This window comes from Macaca mulatta, chromosome 18, assembly GCF_049350105.2.
Source record: "Macaca mulatta isolate MMU2019108-1 chromosome 18, T2T-MMU8v2.0, whole genome shotgun sequence".
In the NCBI taxonomy this organism is placed as follows: Eukaryota; Metazoa; Chordata; class Mammalia; order Primates; family Cercopithecidae; genus Macaca; species Macaca mulatta.
Window position 1 is genome coordinate 60470463 of NC_133423.1, and position 18722 is coordinate 60489184.

General features: G+C 46.2%; 1 protein-coding gene across 2 annotated transcripts in view; it reads right to left on the minus strand.

The window, feature by feature from the left end:
* RNF125 (ring finger protein 125) overlaps window positions 1-16508 on the minus strand; it is a 49989-nt gene extending 33481 nt beyond the window's left edge. For both annotated transcript variants that reach the window (XM_015121783.3, XM_001099929.5), the window contains exon 1: window positions 16306-16508. In XM_015121783.3, the coding sequence (XP_014977269.2) occupies window positions 16306-16469 (164 nt within the window). In that variant the 5' untranslated portion in view covers window positions 16470-16508. The remainder of the gene's footprint in view (window positions 1-16305) is intronic.
* Between the last annotated feature and the right edge of the window lie 2214 nt (window positions 16509-18722).

Consider the following 18722-nt stretch of genomic DNA (forward strand, 5'->3'; position numbering starts at 1 on the left):
GCCCAGGCTGGAGTGCAATGGCATGATCTCGGCTCACTGCAACCTCCACCTCCCGAGTTCAAACAATTCTCCTGCCTCAGCCTCCCAAGTAGCTGGGATTACAGGCATGCACCACCATGCTTGGCAAATTTTTGTATTTTTAGTAGTAGAGGAGGGGTTTCACCATGTTGGCCAGGCTGGTGTTCCCTTGTAATTTTGAGAGGCTTCCTCTTGGCTCCCAGGAGGAGGGATTCCCTGACTTTGACAAACATAGACAGCTTGGCACAAGAGCCTTGTGGTACGGAAAAACGAATTTGTTTTTATGTCCTCTTCTCCCTTTCCATCTTCAGCATAAACTTAACTCCGTTAAACCTAGACACCTGTTGGGGCCTGAGCCCCAGTCATTGGTTAGCAGTGTGTCAGGCAATCTGGACTTTCCAGTGATGCCCCTGAGATGGGGCTCCTCAAAAGAGCAGTGGTTCCATTTCTGTACTGTGTATCTTCAGACAAATTCTGCCATTCTCATTTCACTCCCTGAAAGTCAGGCTCGGCTCATGTTGAACAACATGCTAAATGTGAAATGTCACTCCTCGCCCTAAACTTTCTTGTTCAGAGCATCAAATGAATACTCCATTGGGTTTTTTTTGTTTGTTTGTTTTGCCAGATGTCTTGCTCTGTCACCCAGGCTGCAATGGTGCAATCTTGGCTCACTGCAACTTCTGCCTCCCAGGTTCCAGTGATTCTCCTGCCTCAGCCTCCCAAGTAGCTGGGATTATACAGGCGTGAGCCACCAAGCCCGGCCCTCCACTGCGTTTTAAAGAGGCTTTATGTTTTTTGGTAGTCCATTGAAAAAGGGAGTTTGAAAGTTGTTGTATACTGTTAAGGACTGTCTGCCCATGTTCTGCCTGAAATACTGTGACTGTTTATGGAAAGTATCTTTAATAAAGCTGGATAAAGTTTGGCTTGGGGGAAAAAAAATCACATAAATAGAAAGTGCTTGAGCTTGGCTGGGCATGGTGGCTCACACCTGTAATCCCAGCACTTTGGGAGGTGGATGGATCATCTGGGGTTCGAGACCAGCCTGGCCAACATAGAGTGAAACCCTGTCTCTACTGAAAAAAAAAAAAAATGCGGCCAGGCACAGTGGCTTCAGCCTGTAAACCCAACACTTTGGGAGGCTGAGGCGGGTGGATCGTTTGGGGTCAGGAGTTTGAGATCAGCCTGGCCAACATGGTGAGACTCCATCTCTACTAAAAATACAAAAAATTAGCCAGGTGTGGCAGCACATGCCTGTAATCCCAGCTACTCGGGAGACTGAGGTGGGAGAACCACTTGAACCCAGGAGGCGGAGGTTGGAGTGAGCCGAGATCGTGCCACTGCACTCCAACCTGGGTGACAGAGGAAGACTCCATCTCAAAAAAATACAAAACAAAACAAAATACAAAATTTAGCTGGGTGTGGTGGTGCATGCCTGTAGTTCCAGCTACTTGGGAAGTTGAGGCAGAAGAATCACTTGAACCCGGGAGGCAGAGGTTGCAGTGAGCCGAGATTGCGCCACTGCACTCCAGCCTGGGCAACAGCAAGACTCTATCTCTCAAAAAAAAAAAAAAAAGAAAGAAAAGAAAAGAAAGTGCCTGAACTTCGTTGGTCTTAGGCTGGGGTTTTCTGATCCAAATTTTGGTAACCTTTTATTCCACCACCATAGCTACCCCAGTTGGAAAGAGCAATATTTTAAGATCAAGATATCTGCCGGGCGCGGTGGCTCACGCCTGTAATCCTAGCACTTTGGGAGGCCAAGACGGGCGGATCACGAGCTCAGGAGATCGAGACCATCCTGGCTAACACGGTGAAACCCCGTCTCTACTAAAAAAATACAAAAAAAAACTAGCCGGGCGAGTTGGCAGGCGCCTGTAGTCCCAGCTACTCCGGAGGCTGAGGCAGGAGAATGGCGTGAACCCGGGAGGCGCAGCTTGCAGTGAGCCGAGATCCGGTCACTGCACTCCAGCCTGGGCGACAGAGCGAGACTCCGTCTCAAAAAAAAAAAAAAAAAAAAAAAAAAGATATCTAAGTCCTCTGCTATACATATTTTACTTCTTTCTATCTCAGCTGATTATAAGTTCTAAGGTACAATCTGACCTTGGATGTCTCTGAGTCTCTAAGAATTGGTTTTCAAAGTGTAGTCTATGAATGAAATTTATGACAAATGGCTCAAATGCTCAACTCATAATTAACATTTCTAATACACCACCTGTGGTTCTGACATGAATTATCTGCTTACATTATTTAGAGGCAAGCAGATAACATTTTGTTTTTTGTCAACTAGCATTTTCCCTTTTTCTTTTCTCCCCTACACCCCCCACAATTTGAGTTGTATGCCAGTGCAAGCAGAATACAAATACTGGTGCCGAGCCTTATGGGGGACACTTGTATACATTATCCCCGATTATTATAGGCTCCTACGATAATTCATAAAATGCTGCTGTGCTAAGCTGGGCGTGGTGGCTCACGCCTGTAATCCCAGCACTTTGGGAGGCCGAGGCGGGCGGATCACGAGGTCAGGAGATCGAGACCATCCTGGCTAACATGGTGAAACCCTGTCTCTACTAAAAATACAAAAAATTAACTGGGTATGCTGGCAGATGCCTGTAATCCCAGCTCCTAGGGAGGCTGAGTCAGGAAAATGGCATGAACCCGGGAGGCAGAGGTTGCAGTAAGCCAAAATCACGCCATTGCACTCCAACCTGGGCAACAGAGAGAGACTCTGTCTCAAAAAAAAAAAAAAAAAAAAGCGGCTGTACTTTCTCCTCATTTTATTGATGGCAAACTAAGGTTCAGAGTAGTGTAGCAATGTGCCCAGTTTATGCAGCCACAAACAGTAGTGCTCTGATCCTTAAACAGTTTGGGTAGGGCCTCAAATTTTGTAGTCTTTTCAAGAAACCTCAGTTCTTCCCAGTGACAAGTGGAAGCCACAAATATAAGACCATGAATGTGCCTATATAACCAGGAGTCTTGATATAATGAATGTGTCCCCCAAAGTTCAGGCATAACTTGGTTCCTGTTTTGGTGGTATTGAGAGGTGGAGCCTTCAGGAGACATTTAGGTCATAGGGGCTCTACTATGATGAATGGATGAATGCCATTATCACAGGACTGGGCTAGTTCTTGCAGAAGTGGCTTTGCTATAAAAGTAAACTCTCTGAGGCAGGAGGATCGCTTGAGCCCAGGAGTTTGAGTCCAGTCTGGACAACATAGTGAGACCCCCATCTCTAAAAAATAAAATAATAAGCGAGCTCTCTCACGTGCATTTTCCCTCTCTTCTACCTTTCCACCAGGGGATGACCCTAGCCAGGTCCCAGCACCACGCTCTTGGACTTCCTAGCCTCCAGAACTGTGAGCTGAAAAAATTATTTTTTTTATCCATTACCCAGTCTGTAGTATTTGATAAATACCCATTCCCATCATAGCCTGAACTAGTGTTTCTGGTTTACTTTAGAATGCCCTTGGCAGAGAGGAAAGGTCCATTCAGTTGGTTGGGGGCCTTAGAATTTTATTTTTGGTTTACACTGGGATTGCCCATGTCCTGTAAGAATGAAAGCATTCATGCATATTTCTGGATCAATTTTAAACTCACCAGGAAGACTCTCAGACTCTACTTAGGAAACCACCAATTTAGTGCAGGCTTTACTGCTCATACTTGACCACAAATTGAACGTTTCAATCCATTTACCTGAAAGTACTTCAGAATTATCCTAAACAGAGTTTCATTTTCTAAAAATTAGGTACATTCACTGCTGGGTGGGGTGGCTCACGCCTGTAATCCCAGCACTTTGGGAGGCAGAGGTGGGCCGATAACCTGAGGTCTGGAGTTTGAGATCAGCCTGGCCAACATGGTGAAACCCTGTCTCTACTAAAAATACAAGATTAGGTGGGCATGGTGGCATGCGCCAGTAGTCCCAGCTACTCAGGAGGCTGAGGCAGGAGAATCTTTTGAACCCAGGAGGCGGAGGTTGCAGTGAGCCAAGATCGCGCCACTGCACTCCAGCCTGGGTGACAGAGCAAGACTCTGGCTCAAAAAATAAAATAAAATAAAATAATACAAAATAAAAATAAAAATTAGGTACATTCTATGACTTAGAGCAGTTATATCTGAGGTCAATGGAGACTTGGCTCTATCTTATAGTGTGCTCCAGTTCATTGAGCTCTCTTCGGCCCATTCTCAACCTCTAGATGCTTTTTAGATAACTCAGTCTCTAGCCCTGATCTCTTTCCCCCAGTATATTCCTCCAGAGCCTTTGGCTATTTCCATTTGGATATCTGCCTATCAGACCGCTGTACATTCAGCAGGCCCATTCATGAGTGCACTCACTTCCTCCTGGGCCAGTATCTCTGACCCTGTTTATCCACCTGCCTTAAAGCCCAGCAGTTGGCTTTTATATCTTTCTCCCTTGCATCTACTATTTTCAATCTGAAAACAAATGTCTTTGAATATTTCCTTTAAATGTAAATCTGTTTTTTGTTTTTGTTTTTGTTTTCTTTTGAGGCAGGGTCTTGTTCTGTCACCCAAACTGAAGTGCAGTGGTGCAATCACTGCTCATAGCAGCCTCCCGAGCTCAAGTGATCCTACCACCTCAGCCTCCCAAGCAGCTGGGACTACAGGCATGCACCACCATGCCCAGCTATTATTTTTTTTTTTTTTCTGTAGCAACGAGGTCTCACTATGTTGCCCAGGCTGGTCTCAAACTCCTGGGTTCAAGCAGTTCCACCTCAGCCTCCCAAAGTGCTGAGATTACAGGCATGAACCACCACACCCAGACTTAAGTTCCATTTATACAGCTCCAAGTTATCTACTGGCTCTCACCACAGCTCTCTAACAGAAGATAAGGCAGAAGTGAGAAGGCTTTTCCCTCAAATCTATTTTTTACAACTGATACAGCAATATGAATAAAGTCCATTTAAAATTATAAAACATTAAAGTGAAACTTCTTAAAGTCCAACAAACGAAAAAGAACTAAGCTAAAAGTGAGGCTATCTGAGACATCTTGGAAATGTCATAGATCAACCTTTCGTGGCACAGTGTTCTTCCAAAAGAAATACAGAGATAAGAAATAATACCTGTTCCTGTGGGTTTCGCTTATGGAATGACTGAAGGAAACAGAAACCATGTTTTGAGCCTTTACTATAGGATATCTTTACATTTTAAATATTCATAAAAATAGTACTACTCACCCCGTTTTACAAATGAAACTTGAGATTCAAAGACATTAAGCAACTTAGTAGTAAAGAAAATCGGCTGGGCAGGTGGCTTAACCTGTAATCCCAGCATTTTGGGAGGCTGAGGTGGGCAGATCACTTGAGGCCAGGAGTTTGAGACCAACCAGGCCAACATAGCGACACCCCATCTCTACTAAAAAATACAAAAATTAGCCGGGCATGGTGGCACACGTCTGTAGTCCCAGCTACTGAGGCAGAGGTTGCAGTGAGCTGAGATCACGCCACAGCACCCCAGCCTGAACAACAGAGCGAGGCTCCATCTCAAAAAAAAAAAAAACAAGCCGGGCGCGGTGGCTCAAGCCTGTAATCCCAGCACTTTGGGAGGCCGAGACGGGCGGATCACGAGGTCAGGAGATCGAGACCATCCTGGCTAACACGGTGAAACCCCATCTCTACTAAAAAATACAAAAAACTAGCCGGGCGAAGTGGCGGGCGCCTGTGGTCCCAGCTACTCGGGAGGCTGAGGCAGGAGAATGGCATAAACCCGGGAGGCGGAGCTTGCAGTGAGCTGAGATCCGGCCACTGCACTCCAGCCTGGGCGACAGAGCCAGACTCAGTCTCAAAAAAAAAAAAAAAAAAAAAAACAGGAAACAAAATATTTTACCCCCAAAAATAATTATTTGACATACTTCGAGATGGCTATTGAGATGGCCTGCAGAAAGGAAAACCCCTGAAAAGCTGCATGTTGTGGGGGAGAGCGGCATTGGTAAAGTCTACATTGGTGAAAGGCTTTCTCTGAGGTCTCCTTTGCCCCATCTAGGATGATTAACCAAGAGTCTGAAACGTTTGAAGGTCTAACAAAGAAACTTACCATGGACTACTACCTATTCTTTTTTTTCTTTTTAAGATGGAGTCTCGCTCTGTCGCCCAGGCTGGAGTGCAGGGGCGTGATCTCGGCTCACTGCACGTTCAGTCTCCCGGGTTCACGCCATTCTCCTGCCTCAGCCTACCGAGTAGCTGGGACTACAGGCACCGGCCACCACGCCCAGATAATTTTTTGTATTTTTAGTTGAGACGGGGTTTCACCGTGTTAGCCAGGATGGTCTCGATCTCCTGACCTCGTGATCTGCCGGCCTCGGCCTCCCAAAGTGCTGGGATTACAGGCGTGAGCCACCATGCCCAGCTGACTAGCACCTGTTCTTTCTGAGAGCTGCTACCTGTCTAACTTTCTTCTGTATAACAAGACCGCCTTTGCCCCTTGCCGTTTTTTTCCCTCTTATAACCTCTCGTGCCATCTTGCAATCCCCCATTCTTCTGTAACCTCAGGTATAAAAACATCAAGCATCTGCCGGGTGCAGTGGCTCATACCTGTAATCCCAGCACTTTGGGAGGCCGAGGCGGGTGGATCACAAGGTCAGCAGATCGAGACCATCCTGGCTAACACAATGAAACCCCGTCTCTACTAAAAATACAAAAAAATTAGCCGGGCATGCGCCTGTAGTCCCAGCTACTCGAGACGCTGAGGCAGGAGAATGGCGTGAACCCGGGAGACTCAGCGTGCAGTGAGCTGAGATGACACCACTGCACTCCAGCCTGGGCGACAGAGCGAGACTCCGTCTCAAAAAAAAGAAAAAAAGAAAAAAAAAATCAAGCATCTGGTCCTTTCTTTCACTTTTCATATTTTTTATGACTCCCATGCCCATATGTACATTAATAAATGCGTATGCTTTTATCCCATTAATCTGCTATCTGCCTGTTTTATAGACTCAAAGTATCTAATCTTTAGGGGAAAAATTTAAGCTTCACTAAATTTTTGGTATTGTGATCTGGATATAAGTCATTTTGTTCATTCTAGAGCCAAAGAATGGGATCTTGGAACAACAGATGAAAAGCCAGCAAAGAAAGGCAAACTCATTTTTTTTAACCAAGTCAGTTCTCCTCTCTGATCTCTGCCTACAGTGCCTGGTCAAATGTGGATGGGATGAGTCTCTGTGTTTTACCTTTTCTAAATTTGGATAAACAGGGAAAAACATATAAATTAGTTCTTGTATTGGTCTGAATCGCTTTTAAAATAAATGAATGGCTATATTTAAAAGAAAACTTTTTAGAGCTCACATCTTAAATAGCTACCTTATTGGTACCTATGAAAAGATAGAAAAGGAATACAGGTTTAGAAACTCCCTCGGCAAGATTGTTGAAAAGTAGAAATCAGATACAAAACAAAGTTAAAATTCTTTGTACTCAAACTGCATGCTTTAGATCCCTTATGAAATTTGTTAAAAAAAAAAAAAAAAAAAAAAAAAAGACTCCATCCTGTAGTCTAGTGGTAAGGATTCTGCACTTTCACCTCTGCAGCCTGGATTCAATTCCCTTTCAGGGAACAAGTCCCTAGGAGACATAAATCCTTTAACTCAGGAAGGAAAAATAAAAGAAACACTTGGAAAAAATTGGTTTGAATTGTTTTGAATTTATATTTGTATAACTTCTTAACCTTTGGGGTACCCGTTCCTATTGTAAGCCTCTCATCCAGCTGTTGTTTTCCTCTGTCTTAAACAGTAGAGAAGGCCGGGCGCGGTGGCTCAAGCCTGTAATCCCAGCACTTTGGGAGGCCGAGACGGGCGGATCACGAGGTCAGGAGATCGAGACCATCCTGGCTAACACAGTGAAACCCCGTCTCTACTAAAAATACAAAAACTTAGCCGGGCGAGGTGGCAGGCGCCTGTAGTCCCAGCTACTCGGGAGGCTGAGGCAGGAGAATGGCGTGAACCCGGGAGGCGGAGCTTGCAGTGAGCTGAGATCCGGCCACTGCACTCCAGCCTGGGTGACAGAGCGAGACTCCGTCTCAAAAAAAAAAAAAAACAGTAGAGAATATGGCCAGACAAAAATGTGGGTTGTACCCTATTCGCGGCTGGCAAAACTTTCCTTTCTTTAAGCTGTTGTAGGCAATGATCTGGATTTTGAAAGGGCTGCAACTTTTGCTCCCTCTTAGGAAACCTTGGTTAAAGCCATCAAGAGCTTCTTGGTTTCAGTCTCAAATGTTCTTATTTGTTTTGATTTTGAGTTATTTCCTTTGGTTAAAACGCTGGTTTATACTTAGAGTGTGATAGTAACTTTTCCCCCATTAATCTGCTTCCTCTACAGAGAGACATACCTCCTGCTACAGCTGGGAACCAAACAGATGAGGAGAGGTGGGTACCCCTCAGACAGGGGGGTGCTGGGAGGGTCTGGGGAGAAAGAGGCACGAATGCCACAGCTACCATTCTCTCTGCTCCCACAAAAGACTGGGTGCTCAGGCTGGAGACAGTGGTTCACACCTGTAATCCCAGCACTTTGGGAGGCCGAAGCAGGCAGATCACCTGAGGTCAGGAGTTTGAGAGCAGCCTCATCAACATGGTGAGACCCCGTCTCTACTAAAAATACAAAAATTAGGTGGGCGTGGTGGCACACCCCTGTAGTCCCAGCTACTTGGGATGCTGAGACAGGAACATTGCTTGAACCCGGGAGGCAGAGGTTGCAGTGAGCCCAGATAGGGCCACTGCACTCTAGCCTGGGTGACAGAGCAAGACTACGTCTCAAAAAACGACTGGGTGCTCAGAGGACAAAATGTTTGCTGCTTGCATATTTAAAATGATTTTTAGGCTGAGGCATGAGAATCGCTTGAACCCGGGAGGCGGAGGTTGCAGTGAGCCGGGATTGCGCCGTTGTACTCCAGCGTGCGCAACAGAGCAAGACTAAAAAACAAAAAAAAAAAATTTAAGAAAAATGGCTCTGTGGTCAAAAGCCAGCTTAATTAATAGCTATATTCTCTATTCTCTTTCAAATCCTGTTTATCCCATGGGAACTTCTTAGTCAACTAGACCTTTGTTTGTTCCTCAGACTCCTACTAACTAAAACTGTATTGGCCTTTTGAAAGCTTAAAATCTCCCCAAATTGGCCGGGCGCGGTGGCTCAAGCCTGTAATCCCAGCACTTTGGGAGGCCGAGATGGGTGGATCACGAGGTCAGGAGATCGAGACCATCCTGGCTAACATGGTGAAACCCCGTCTCTACTAAAAATACAAAAAAACTAGCCGGGCGTGGTGGCGGGCGCCTGTAGTCCCAGCTACTCGGAGGCTGAGGCAGGAGAATGGCGTGAACCTGGGAGGCGGAGCTTGCAGTGAGCCGAGATCGTGCCACTGCACTCCAGCCTGGGTGACACAGCGCGAGACTCCGTCTCAAAAAAAAAAAAAAAAAATCTCCCCAAATTGGCTCCTCTAAGACTTGTCCTTCCATTTCCTTCCCCTTCTGCCCCTCCTCCTTTTTGCCATTTTTGATACCACATGAAGAGGCCTAGAGGGGACCTCTATCAACTGTGAGACTCCTTGAGGAACGCACACACATGCATACACAAACACAAAAGCCACCAGTCGCCCCTCTTTAGGGGTCCCCTGTCTTCTTCTTCTTCTTCTTTTTTCTTTTTTTTTTAGACAGAATTTCACTTTTGTCACCCAGGCTGGAGTGCAATGGCGTGATCTCAGCTATCGCAACCTCCGTCTCCTGGGTTCAAGTGATTCTCCTGCCTCAGCCTCCCGAGTTGCTGGGATTACAGGTGCCCGCCACGCCCCTGGCTAATTTTTTCGTATTTTTAGTAGAGATGGGGTTTCGCCATGTTGGGCAGGCTGGTCTCGAACTCCTGACCTGAGGTGATCCACCTGCCTCAGCCTTCCAAAGTGCTGGGATTACAGGCATGAGCCACTGCGCCTGGCCGTTAAGGGTCCTCTGTCTCTCACTGAGCCACAGAAGCCATGGGCAGGGTCCATCCTCTCATGTCTAAAGTTCTGCTCTCATGCATTAAACATCCTAATCTCTTTGGCTTTTGGATACTGAGGTGTGCGTGTGATATATGTTGTGTCTACATGTATATATATGTTTACACGTGTGTTTGTACAGTCTGTGTGATACCAACCTGACTTCTAAATAAATGAGTACTCACAAATTAACTATCCCAAATGTTTTTCAAAGTTCATATGACTTTAGTAATCTTTGGTAAATCAAGCTAGGATTTTTGTTTGTTTGTTTTTGTTTTTTGAGAACGACTCTCACTCTGTCACCCAGGCTGGAGTGCAGTGGTGCGATCTCAGCTCACTGCAACCTCTGCCTCCTAGGTTCAAGCGATTCTTCCACCTCAGCCTCCACGTGCACCACCCTGCCCGGCTAATTTTTTTAGTATTTTCAGGAGGGACAAGGTTTCGCCATGTTGACTAGGCTGTTTTCCAACTCCTGGGCTCAAGTGATCCGCCTGCCTCGGCCTCCCAAAGTGTTGGGATTATAGGTGTGAGCCACTGTGCCCAGCAATAAAACTAGTTTTAAATTGTTGGTTGGCTGGTGTGGTGGCTCATGCCTATAATCCCAGCAGTTTGGGAGTGCTCATGCCTGTAATCCCAGCTCTTTGCGAGGCTAAGGCAGTAGGATCACTTGAGCCTAGGAATTCAAGACTGGCCTGGGCAACATAGGGAGACCCTGTCTCTATAAAAAAATAAAATTTTAGCAGGGTGTGGTGGGGCATGCTTGTCGTTCCAGCTACTAAGGAGGTTGAGGTATGAGGATTGCTTGAGCCCGGGAATTTGAAGTTGCAGTCAGCTATGATCACATCACTGAGTAGTTTATTCTTAGATCATGTCTCTAAAAACAAACAAAATTACTGGAAATAAAAGAAACAATTCTTCAGGCAGAATATACAAAAAAAGCAAGATTATGTTTTTGGAGAGAAAGGTTATAAGAATGGCATGAGGCCGGGTGTGGTGGTACACGCCTGTAATCCCAGCAACTCGGGAGGCTGAGGCAGGAGAATCGCTTGAACGCAGTAGGCGGAAGTTGCAATTAGCCAAGGTCATGCCACTGCACTCCAGCCTAGGTGACACAGTGAGACTCCGTCTTAAAAAAAAGAAAAAAAGCCGGGCGCGGTGGCTCAAGCCTGTAATCCCAGCACTTTGGGAGGCTGAGACGGGCGGATCACAAGGTCAGGAGATCGAGACCATCCTGGCTAACACGGTGAAACCCCGTCTCTACTAAAAAATACAAAAAACTAGCCAGGTGAGGTGGCGGGCGCCTGTGGTCCCAGCTACTCCGGAGGCTGAGGCAGGAGAATGGCCTAAACCCGGGAGGCGGAGCTTGCAGTGAGCTGAGATCCGGCCACTGCACTCCAGCCTGGGCGACAGAGCCAGACTCAGTCTCAAAAAAAAAAAAAAAAAAAAAAAAAAAGAATGGCATGAAGTGTGACTTTTTTGTTAATGGAAAATTAATTTTGTCCAGAAGTTATTTAAAGATTGTTTCAAATTGAAAGAATAAAAAAAGATATAGATAAAACTAAATGAATACAGAAAGTTGGAAATAGAAGAAAAATTCTAAGAGGTTATAAAAGATATGTAAATCTTACCTTGTGTGGTCAAAGCTGACTGAAATTAGATGGACTTGTTTATTAGGCTTTTTTTTTTTTTTTTTTTTTTTTGAGACGGAGTCTCGCACTGTCGCCCGGGCTGGAGTGCAGTGGCCGGATCTCGGCTCACTGCAAGCTCCGCCTCCTGGGTTTATGCCATTCTCCTGTCTCAGCCTCCCGAGTAGCTGGGACTACAGGCGCCCGCCACCTCGCCCGGCTAGTTTTTTGTATTTTTTAGTAGAGACGGGGTTTCACTGTGTTAGCCAAGATGGTCTCGATCTCCTGACCTCATGATCCGCCCGTCTCGGCCTCCCAAAGTGCTGGGATTACAGGCTTGAGCCACCGCGCCCGGCCTATTAGGCTTTATTTAAATTAGCTTTATTATTGATATATTGATTCAAAAGTAAAATACGGTTTTCTCTTGAACAAGACTTTTGTGTATTAGAGATGGGGTCTCAGTCACAAACTGCTGGTCTCAAGTCATCCTCCTGCATCGGTCTTCCAAACTTCTGGGATTACAGGCATGAGCCACTGCACCCGGGCAAGTATACTTTTGTGAGCAAAATAATTTACCTTTTTCTCTTTGGATTGACAAACTGTTTTTTGCGTATTCTTATTTCATGGCAATATAGTTACATGCATAAGTTCAGTAACAATCTGAACAGGACATAATTGGAGACAGTGGTTATTTTCCCAAGGCTTTAACTGGAATGTCATACTTAGATACATGATCAAACTGCTTTGAGGGACTGAGATTGACATTAAAACGCCAATAGACTTACAAAAAGATTGGCCTGGTACCCTGTGTATATAGTTCCCTTACAAAATTCCTGACCTTGCGGTATGTAAAGAATTGTCACTTTCTTGGCTGGGTGCAGGGCTCACTCCTGTAATTCCAGCACTTTGGGAGGCCGAGGCAGGCAAATCACCTGAGCTCAGGGGTTCAAGACCAGCCTGGGCAAAATGGCGAAACCCTGCCCCTACAAAAAATACAAAAACTAGCTGGGCATGGTGGTGCGTGTCTTTAATCCCAGCTACTAGAGTGGCTGAGGCAGGAGAGTCACTTGAACCCAGGAGGCGGAGGTTGCAGTGAGCTGAGATCACGTCACTGCCCTCCAGCCTAGGCAATAGAGTGAGACTCCATCTCAAAATAAATAAATAAGTAAAAAATAGCCAGGCATGGTGGCAGGCACTTGTAGTCCCAGCTACGCGAGAGGCTGAGGCAGGAGGATTGCTGAGCCCAGGAGGTAGAGGCTGCAGTGAGCCATGATTGCACCACTACACTGCGACCTAGGTGACAGAGTGAGATCCCACCTCTAAAAATAAAGTAAAAAATAATAAAAGGAAATAAAGGAAATGTTAAAATGGGGGACTCAAGGAAACTGAAAGTATTTCACCCCAAAATGTACTTCTTTGATATATTCCCGCATACAGGAATAACCCTAAAAAGCTGCCTTTTGTGGGGGAGACTTGTATCTGTAGAGAAAATCTACACTGGTGAAATAAACAACCAGGCTTTCTTGGAGCCACCCCCTTATCCGTACCTAGGAAATTATTAACTGAAGGTCTGACACCTAGGAAGGTCTGACAGAGCAACTTAACACAGGCTCATGCCTATTCTTTCTAGGAGCTGCTATCTATGAAGTTTCATCTGCATAACTAGACCATCTTTGCCCCATTATCTTCTTTCTGTTGCCCTCCCATAACCATGTTCCAAGCCCCTATTCTGGTGTAACCTCAAGATGGTATAAAAGCATCAAGCATCTGGCCCTTTCAGTTTTCATAGTTTGATGACTCCCGTGCCCATATGCACATTAATACATTTGTAGGCCTTTCCTCCCCTGTTAATCTATTAGCAGTTTGTTTCATAGACTCAAGTGATCAAACCTTTAGGGGAAAAAAATCAAATTCAAATTTCCCTACAGTGGTCACACAGCTTGCTAGTGGCAGAGGGGAATTTCAAATCCAGCTTTCTATAAGGGCCAGTTACTACTGCATCACAATACAACTTATAAAGTGCTCTGTACATATTCAGTCAAGGTACTGCTGTTACTATTAAACTTGTTTGACTTGAAAATCAGCATAAACCACCTAGTTCAATATGTCTGAAACTGTAGCTTCAATATGGGATAATAAAATACAGAAGGTTCATTTGCATTTATTCATTTTCCAACTTAATTTCAATGGAAAAGAGTAATTCATTTAGAATGTACAAATGGCATTAACAACGCTCATAATCTCTACAGCAGAAAAGACTCTGGTTAACATTTATAAAGTGGAAGGGGCCCAAGTAAGTTTGCCAAAAGGAGGAATATGGAAATTCTGCCCACAGCTAGAACAATGGACATAGATTTGTCAAAACAAAGAACAGTAAAGAGAGGAAAGGCAATTTGTTCAGCCCTTGTAATGCTATTTTATGGTTATTTTTCCAGTTGCTAGTTTCCTATTCACTTTAACAAAGAAAAAGATTAAACAAAAAATTTAACATTTTGCAAACTTACATTATCCTTTAGTAGAAGGAAAAATATTGTAAATGGTAAGTTATACTATTCAAAGTCCAAAACAGGAAAACAATCTCCAGTCAGATAATTGAATTAGCAGCAAAGCGGTCTATTCCAAAAAGAATCTTCAAAATGCCCACTGTTTATGTTTTGCACAACTTCAAAGTTTTAATGCTAATAATGATTCAATTTAAATGGAGGTATCTTTAGGCTGTTATTGCCCTAAAATAATCAATATATTTTATGACTCACACAGCCCATCTTGGCTTCCAGATTGGCCTGTGGATATTACGTTAATGAGCTACATCTGGACAGCTGAGCAACAATATTAGTAATCAGAAAGGAGGGTAAATTTAAGCCTCGAGTTTTAAGAACAAAGCTGAAACAACAGGCCTCGAAAATACAGCTACGAAATAATGCCCAAAGCACTCTTTATTTATACATTGTGCAGGCTGCACACTTTTTTCCCTGGCTCACAGGTGGGCAGTGGTGAAAACTGCTTTTCAGATACAAGGCTATAGGTATTAAGTATCACCTAAGGATTCCAGGTGTGAGCCACCATGCCCGGCCTCAAAACTTCTGAATGCAAGTGCACAACATGTTTTTAAGGACTACCTAAATCCTTTCAAAAGTGATCCTCAGAAGCAATAATGCTATTTCTTTCTTCCTGCTAAGCCAAATGCATTTCTTTCTTCCTGCTAAGCCAAATACAAGTACATGCCACTGTGGTATCACACAGGGCTTCATCATACTATAGTCACCCTTCAAAGGACATTAAGTAGGCTTCCGCTTCTGATCCGTGCAGACACACACACACACACACATCCACGAACAAAATTCAAACCAAAGAGAGAAGGCTGGGTGCAGTGTCTCACACCTTTAATCCCAACACTTTGGAAGGCCGAGGTGGGTGGATCAATTGAGGTCAGGAGTTCAAGACCAGCCTGGCCAACATGGTGAAACCCCATCTCTACTCAAAATTCAAAAACTAGTAGGGTGTGGTCGTGGGCGCCTGTAATCCCAGCAACTCGGGAGGCTGAGGCAGGAGGATCACTTGAGGCGGGGAGACAGAGGTTGCAGTGGGTGGAGGTTGCAGTAAGCCGAGATCCTGCCACCGCCACCGCACTCCAGCCTGGGCGACAGAGTCAGACTATCTCTCTATCTCTCTCTCTCATACACACACACACACACACACACACACACACACACACACACACACACACAAAGTAAACAGAGAGCACGAATTCACAGATCCAACTCCACCAGTTACTCAAGCACACATTAAGCATGTGCCAATTTTATATAGGAACTTTGTTTTTAAACTCTTCTTAGAAACGACCACGGCTTTGCACCAACTGTGAGTTTTAGCTAAGTACTATGCCGTTTTGAGAAAGTTATTTTACTCTGTAATTTCTGCCGGTTTGGAGAGACGGCGTGTAAAGCAGGTAGTCTGCCACCTCCTGTCACGTTGTGGCTGGGTTTTGGAGGAGTACATTCAGGGGCTTGCGGCTAACGTCCAAGCCCCACCCTAGCAGGTTGTTAAACTCTAACGACTTGTGGAAAGTCACTCGGAAGCTCCAGTTTGACTTGCTCTTTGAGGGGATGGGTGTCTGTGTTGGGAAAGGGTAGCAGGGGTGGGGGTGGAAAAACACTTTGCACAGACCCTTGTTTGCTTAAGACGAGCCTCTGTGGGCATTCTGGGAACACGTGCACAGCTCCAGCAAAACAAAACGGACCCGGGTTTCTGGGGCAGAGGGAAGCGCAGCCTGTTCCACCGTGTTCAGCGGGGTACCTGCGCTTTGAGGGAGCCCCTGCCTTGCAGTTGGAGCTCGTTTCTTTTTCGTGCCCGGGCGAGCGCTCGTTCTCCAGCCAAGAGCACCCTCCCCTGTTGGCGAGCCCTGGCTCTGGGCGGGACCCGTGCCTGGATCCCCTTCTCTGGAGCTCCGCACCTGGACTTCGGGAGGAGGCAGCGCAAGGGGGCTGCAGGGCCCGATTGTTTCTTTTTTCTCCTCCCGAAATCCTGTGTCACCTTCCGACCGGCGTTTTCCCCGTGGCCCCGCACCCGACGGGTCCAGGTTTCTCTCTGCAGCAGTTTCCTAAGGCGCTGTCTTCCGTCCCCCTCCTTCCCCACACCATGCCCTCAGCTTCCCGACATCGCCCTCCTTAGGGGTGGGCCCAAACCGAGCTCCCCTGGCACTTACACGTGGCCACAGCGGGTCCGGACAGGCTGGTGTAACACCTCAAGGCACACGGCGCAATCGAAGGACGTGACGGGCAACTGCGGGTCCCCCCTGCGCTCCAGGGCCCGCGGGGTGGCAGAGGGGGGAGCCGATTTGCCGCTGTCGCTGCTCAGCACGGAGCCCATCGCTGTGCCTCTCGCCCAGACAGCTGCCAAGCACTCAGTGCCTGCTGCAGGGTTGTTTTGTTGTCGTGCGGTGGAGGAAGGAAGTCCCGGCCCAGCTGCGATCGCCGCCTCCCAGCGCGCGCAGCTCGCGCAGCCAAGAAGCAACCTCCGCCGATGCGCCCAACCCTGGTCTAGGGCAGGGCGAGTGCGCGGCCGCGGGGCTGAAATCTTCGGCAAACCGCCTAGGTTAAGGCGCGGAGGCGGAGGCGGCAGCCGCCAGGTGCTTTGTCTTGTGGTATTGGGAGGATTGAAACCTGAAACCTCAACTGCAGAGAAGAGGACTTGAGGCAGTAGTAAACCTTCCAAGCTGTCACACACAGCCTCTTTCCCCACTGTCAGAAGTTAAGTGCGGGCGTGGCCATGCTTAATGGTAATCAGAGAACAGCCGCTTGTAAGGACCATCCTCCACTGTTGTAATCACAATAAGCTGCAAAGATTGAACTATGACCTATGATTGGACGTCTCCTAAGACGGTGCTATCATTACTCTGTCGTCCAATCAATAGTCCATTAATGGAGAGAGAGCCTGGGTAGTGGAAAGAGTTCTGGAGATTCAGATTCCGATCCTACCTCTCTTACAGATATTCTAGTGCTAAACCCTGCCGTCTCCAGTTTCCTCTGCGGCTCAGGATTTCCTCTGTTGTTTGTACTCTCCCCATCCCGCCCTTTAAATGTGATCAGCCGGGCGCGGTGGCTCACGCCTGTAATTCCAACACTTTGGGTAGGCCGAGGCAGGTGGATCGCTTGAGGTCAGGAGTTCGAGACCAGCCTGGCCAACATGATGAAACCCCGTCTCTGCTAACAATGCAAAAATTAGCCGGGCATTAATTCACACTTTTTTCGAAGACTTATTTCGTGCCCACTGCACGCCAGACTCAGTTCTGGTGATGGAGACACAACTGTCAACAAGCAAACAAAATCCCAGTTCTCACAGAACTTACTTTAAAAAACAAAAACAAAACTTTACTTTGAGGTAATTATAGATTTGCATACAGTTGTAAGAATAGTACATAGTATATAATACACATATACAATAATATATAATGTAACACATGGGATATAATAACGCATATAATACATGTATGTATTTAACAGGCCGTAAACTTCATCCAGTTTACCCCAGGCTTTACTTTTAATTAGGAGATATAGGCCGGGTACCGTGGCTCACGCCTGTAATTTCAGCACTTTGGGAGGCTGAGGTGGGAGGATCACTTGAGCACAGGAGCCAAGATCGCGCTACTGCACTCCATCCTGTGCGACGGAGCGAGACCCTGTCTCAAAAAACAAACCAAGCCGGGGCAGTGGCTCACGCCTGTAATCCCAGCACTTTGGGAGGCCAAGGAGGACAGATCACCTGAGGTCAGGAGTTCGAGACCAGCCTGGCCAACATGGTGAAACCCTGTCTCTACTAAAAATACAAAGCTGGGTGTGAGCTACTTGGAAGGCTGAGGCACAAGAATTGCTTGAACCCGAAAGGTGGAGGCTGCAGTGAGCCGAGATCATGCCACTGTACTCCAGCCTGGGCAACAGACGGAGACCCTGTCTCAAAAAACCAAAAGAGGCTGGGCGCAGTGGCTCACGCCAAAGTGATGTAATCCCAGCACTTTGGGAGGCGGAGGCAGGTGGATCATGAAGTCAGGAGTTCAAGACCAGCCTGGCTAACATAGTGAAACCCCGTCTCTACTAAAAATACAACATTTCTTTAGTAAAAATTTTTGTACTAAAAATACAAAAATTGGCCAGGTATGGTGGCACATGCCTGTAGTCCCAGCTATTCGGGAGGCTGAGGCAGGAGAACCGCCTGAACCCAGGAGGTGGAGGTTGCAGTGAGCCGAGACCACGCCACTACACTCCAGCCTGGGTGACAGAGGGAGACTCTGTCTCAAAAACAAACAAACAACAAACAAACAAAAGGAAGATATGTATAATCAATCAATAAACAAATAAAATCATTTCAGATAATCAGAGCCATGAAGAAGATAAGACAGTAACTGACAATGAGGAGAAGAATAAACTCAGAATAATTTTTGGATGAAGTGACATTTGAGCAGAGCCATGAATAATGAAAAGAAGTGAGCCGTTCAAAGATTTAGGAAAAAGTGTGGTAAGCACTGGGAACAGTGAATGAGACAGGACCAAAGAAAGGAAAGACCTATGGAGCTGGAGCATTGGGTGGTGGGGGGCAGGCAGTGGGGGGAAATAAGATGAAAAGATA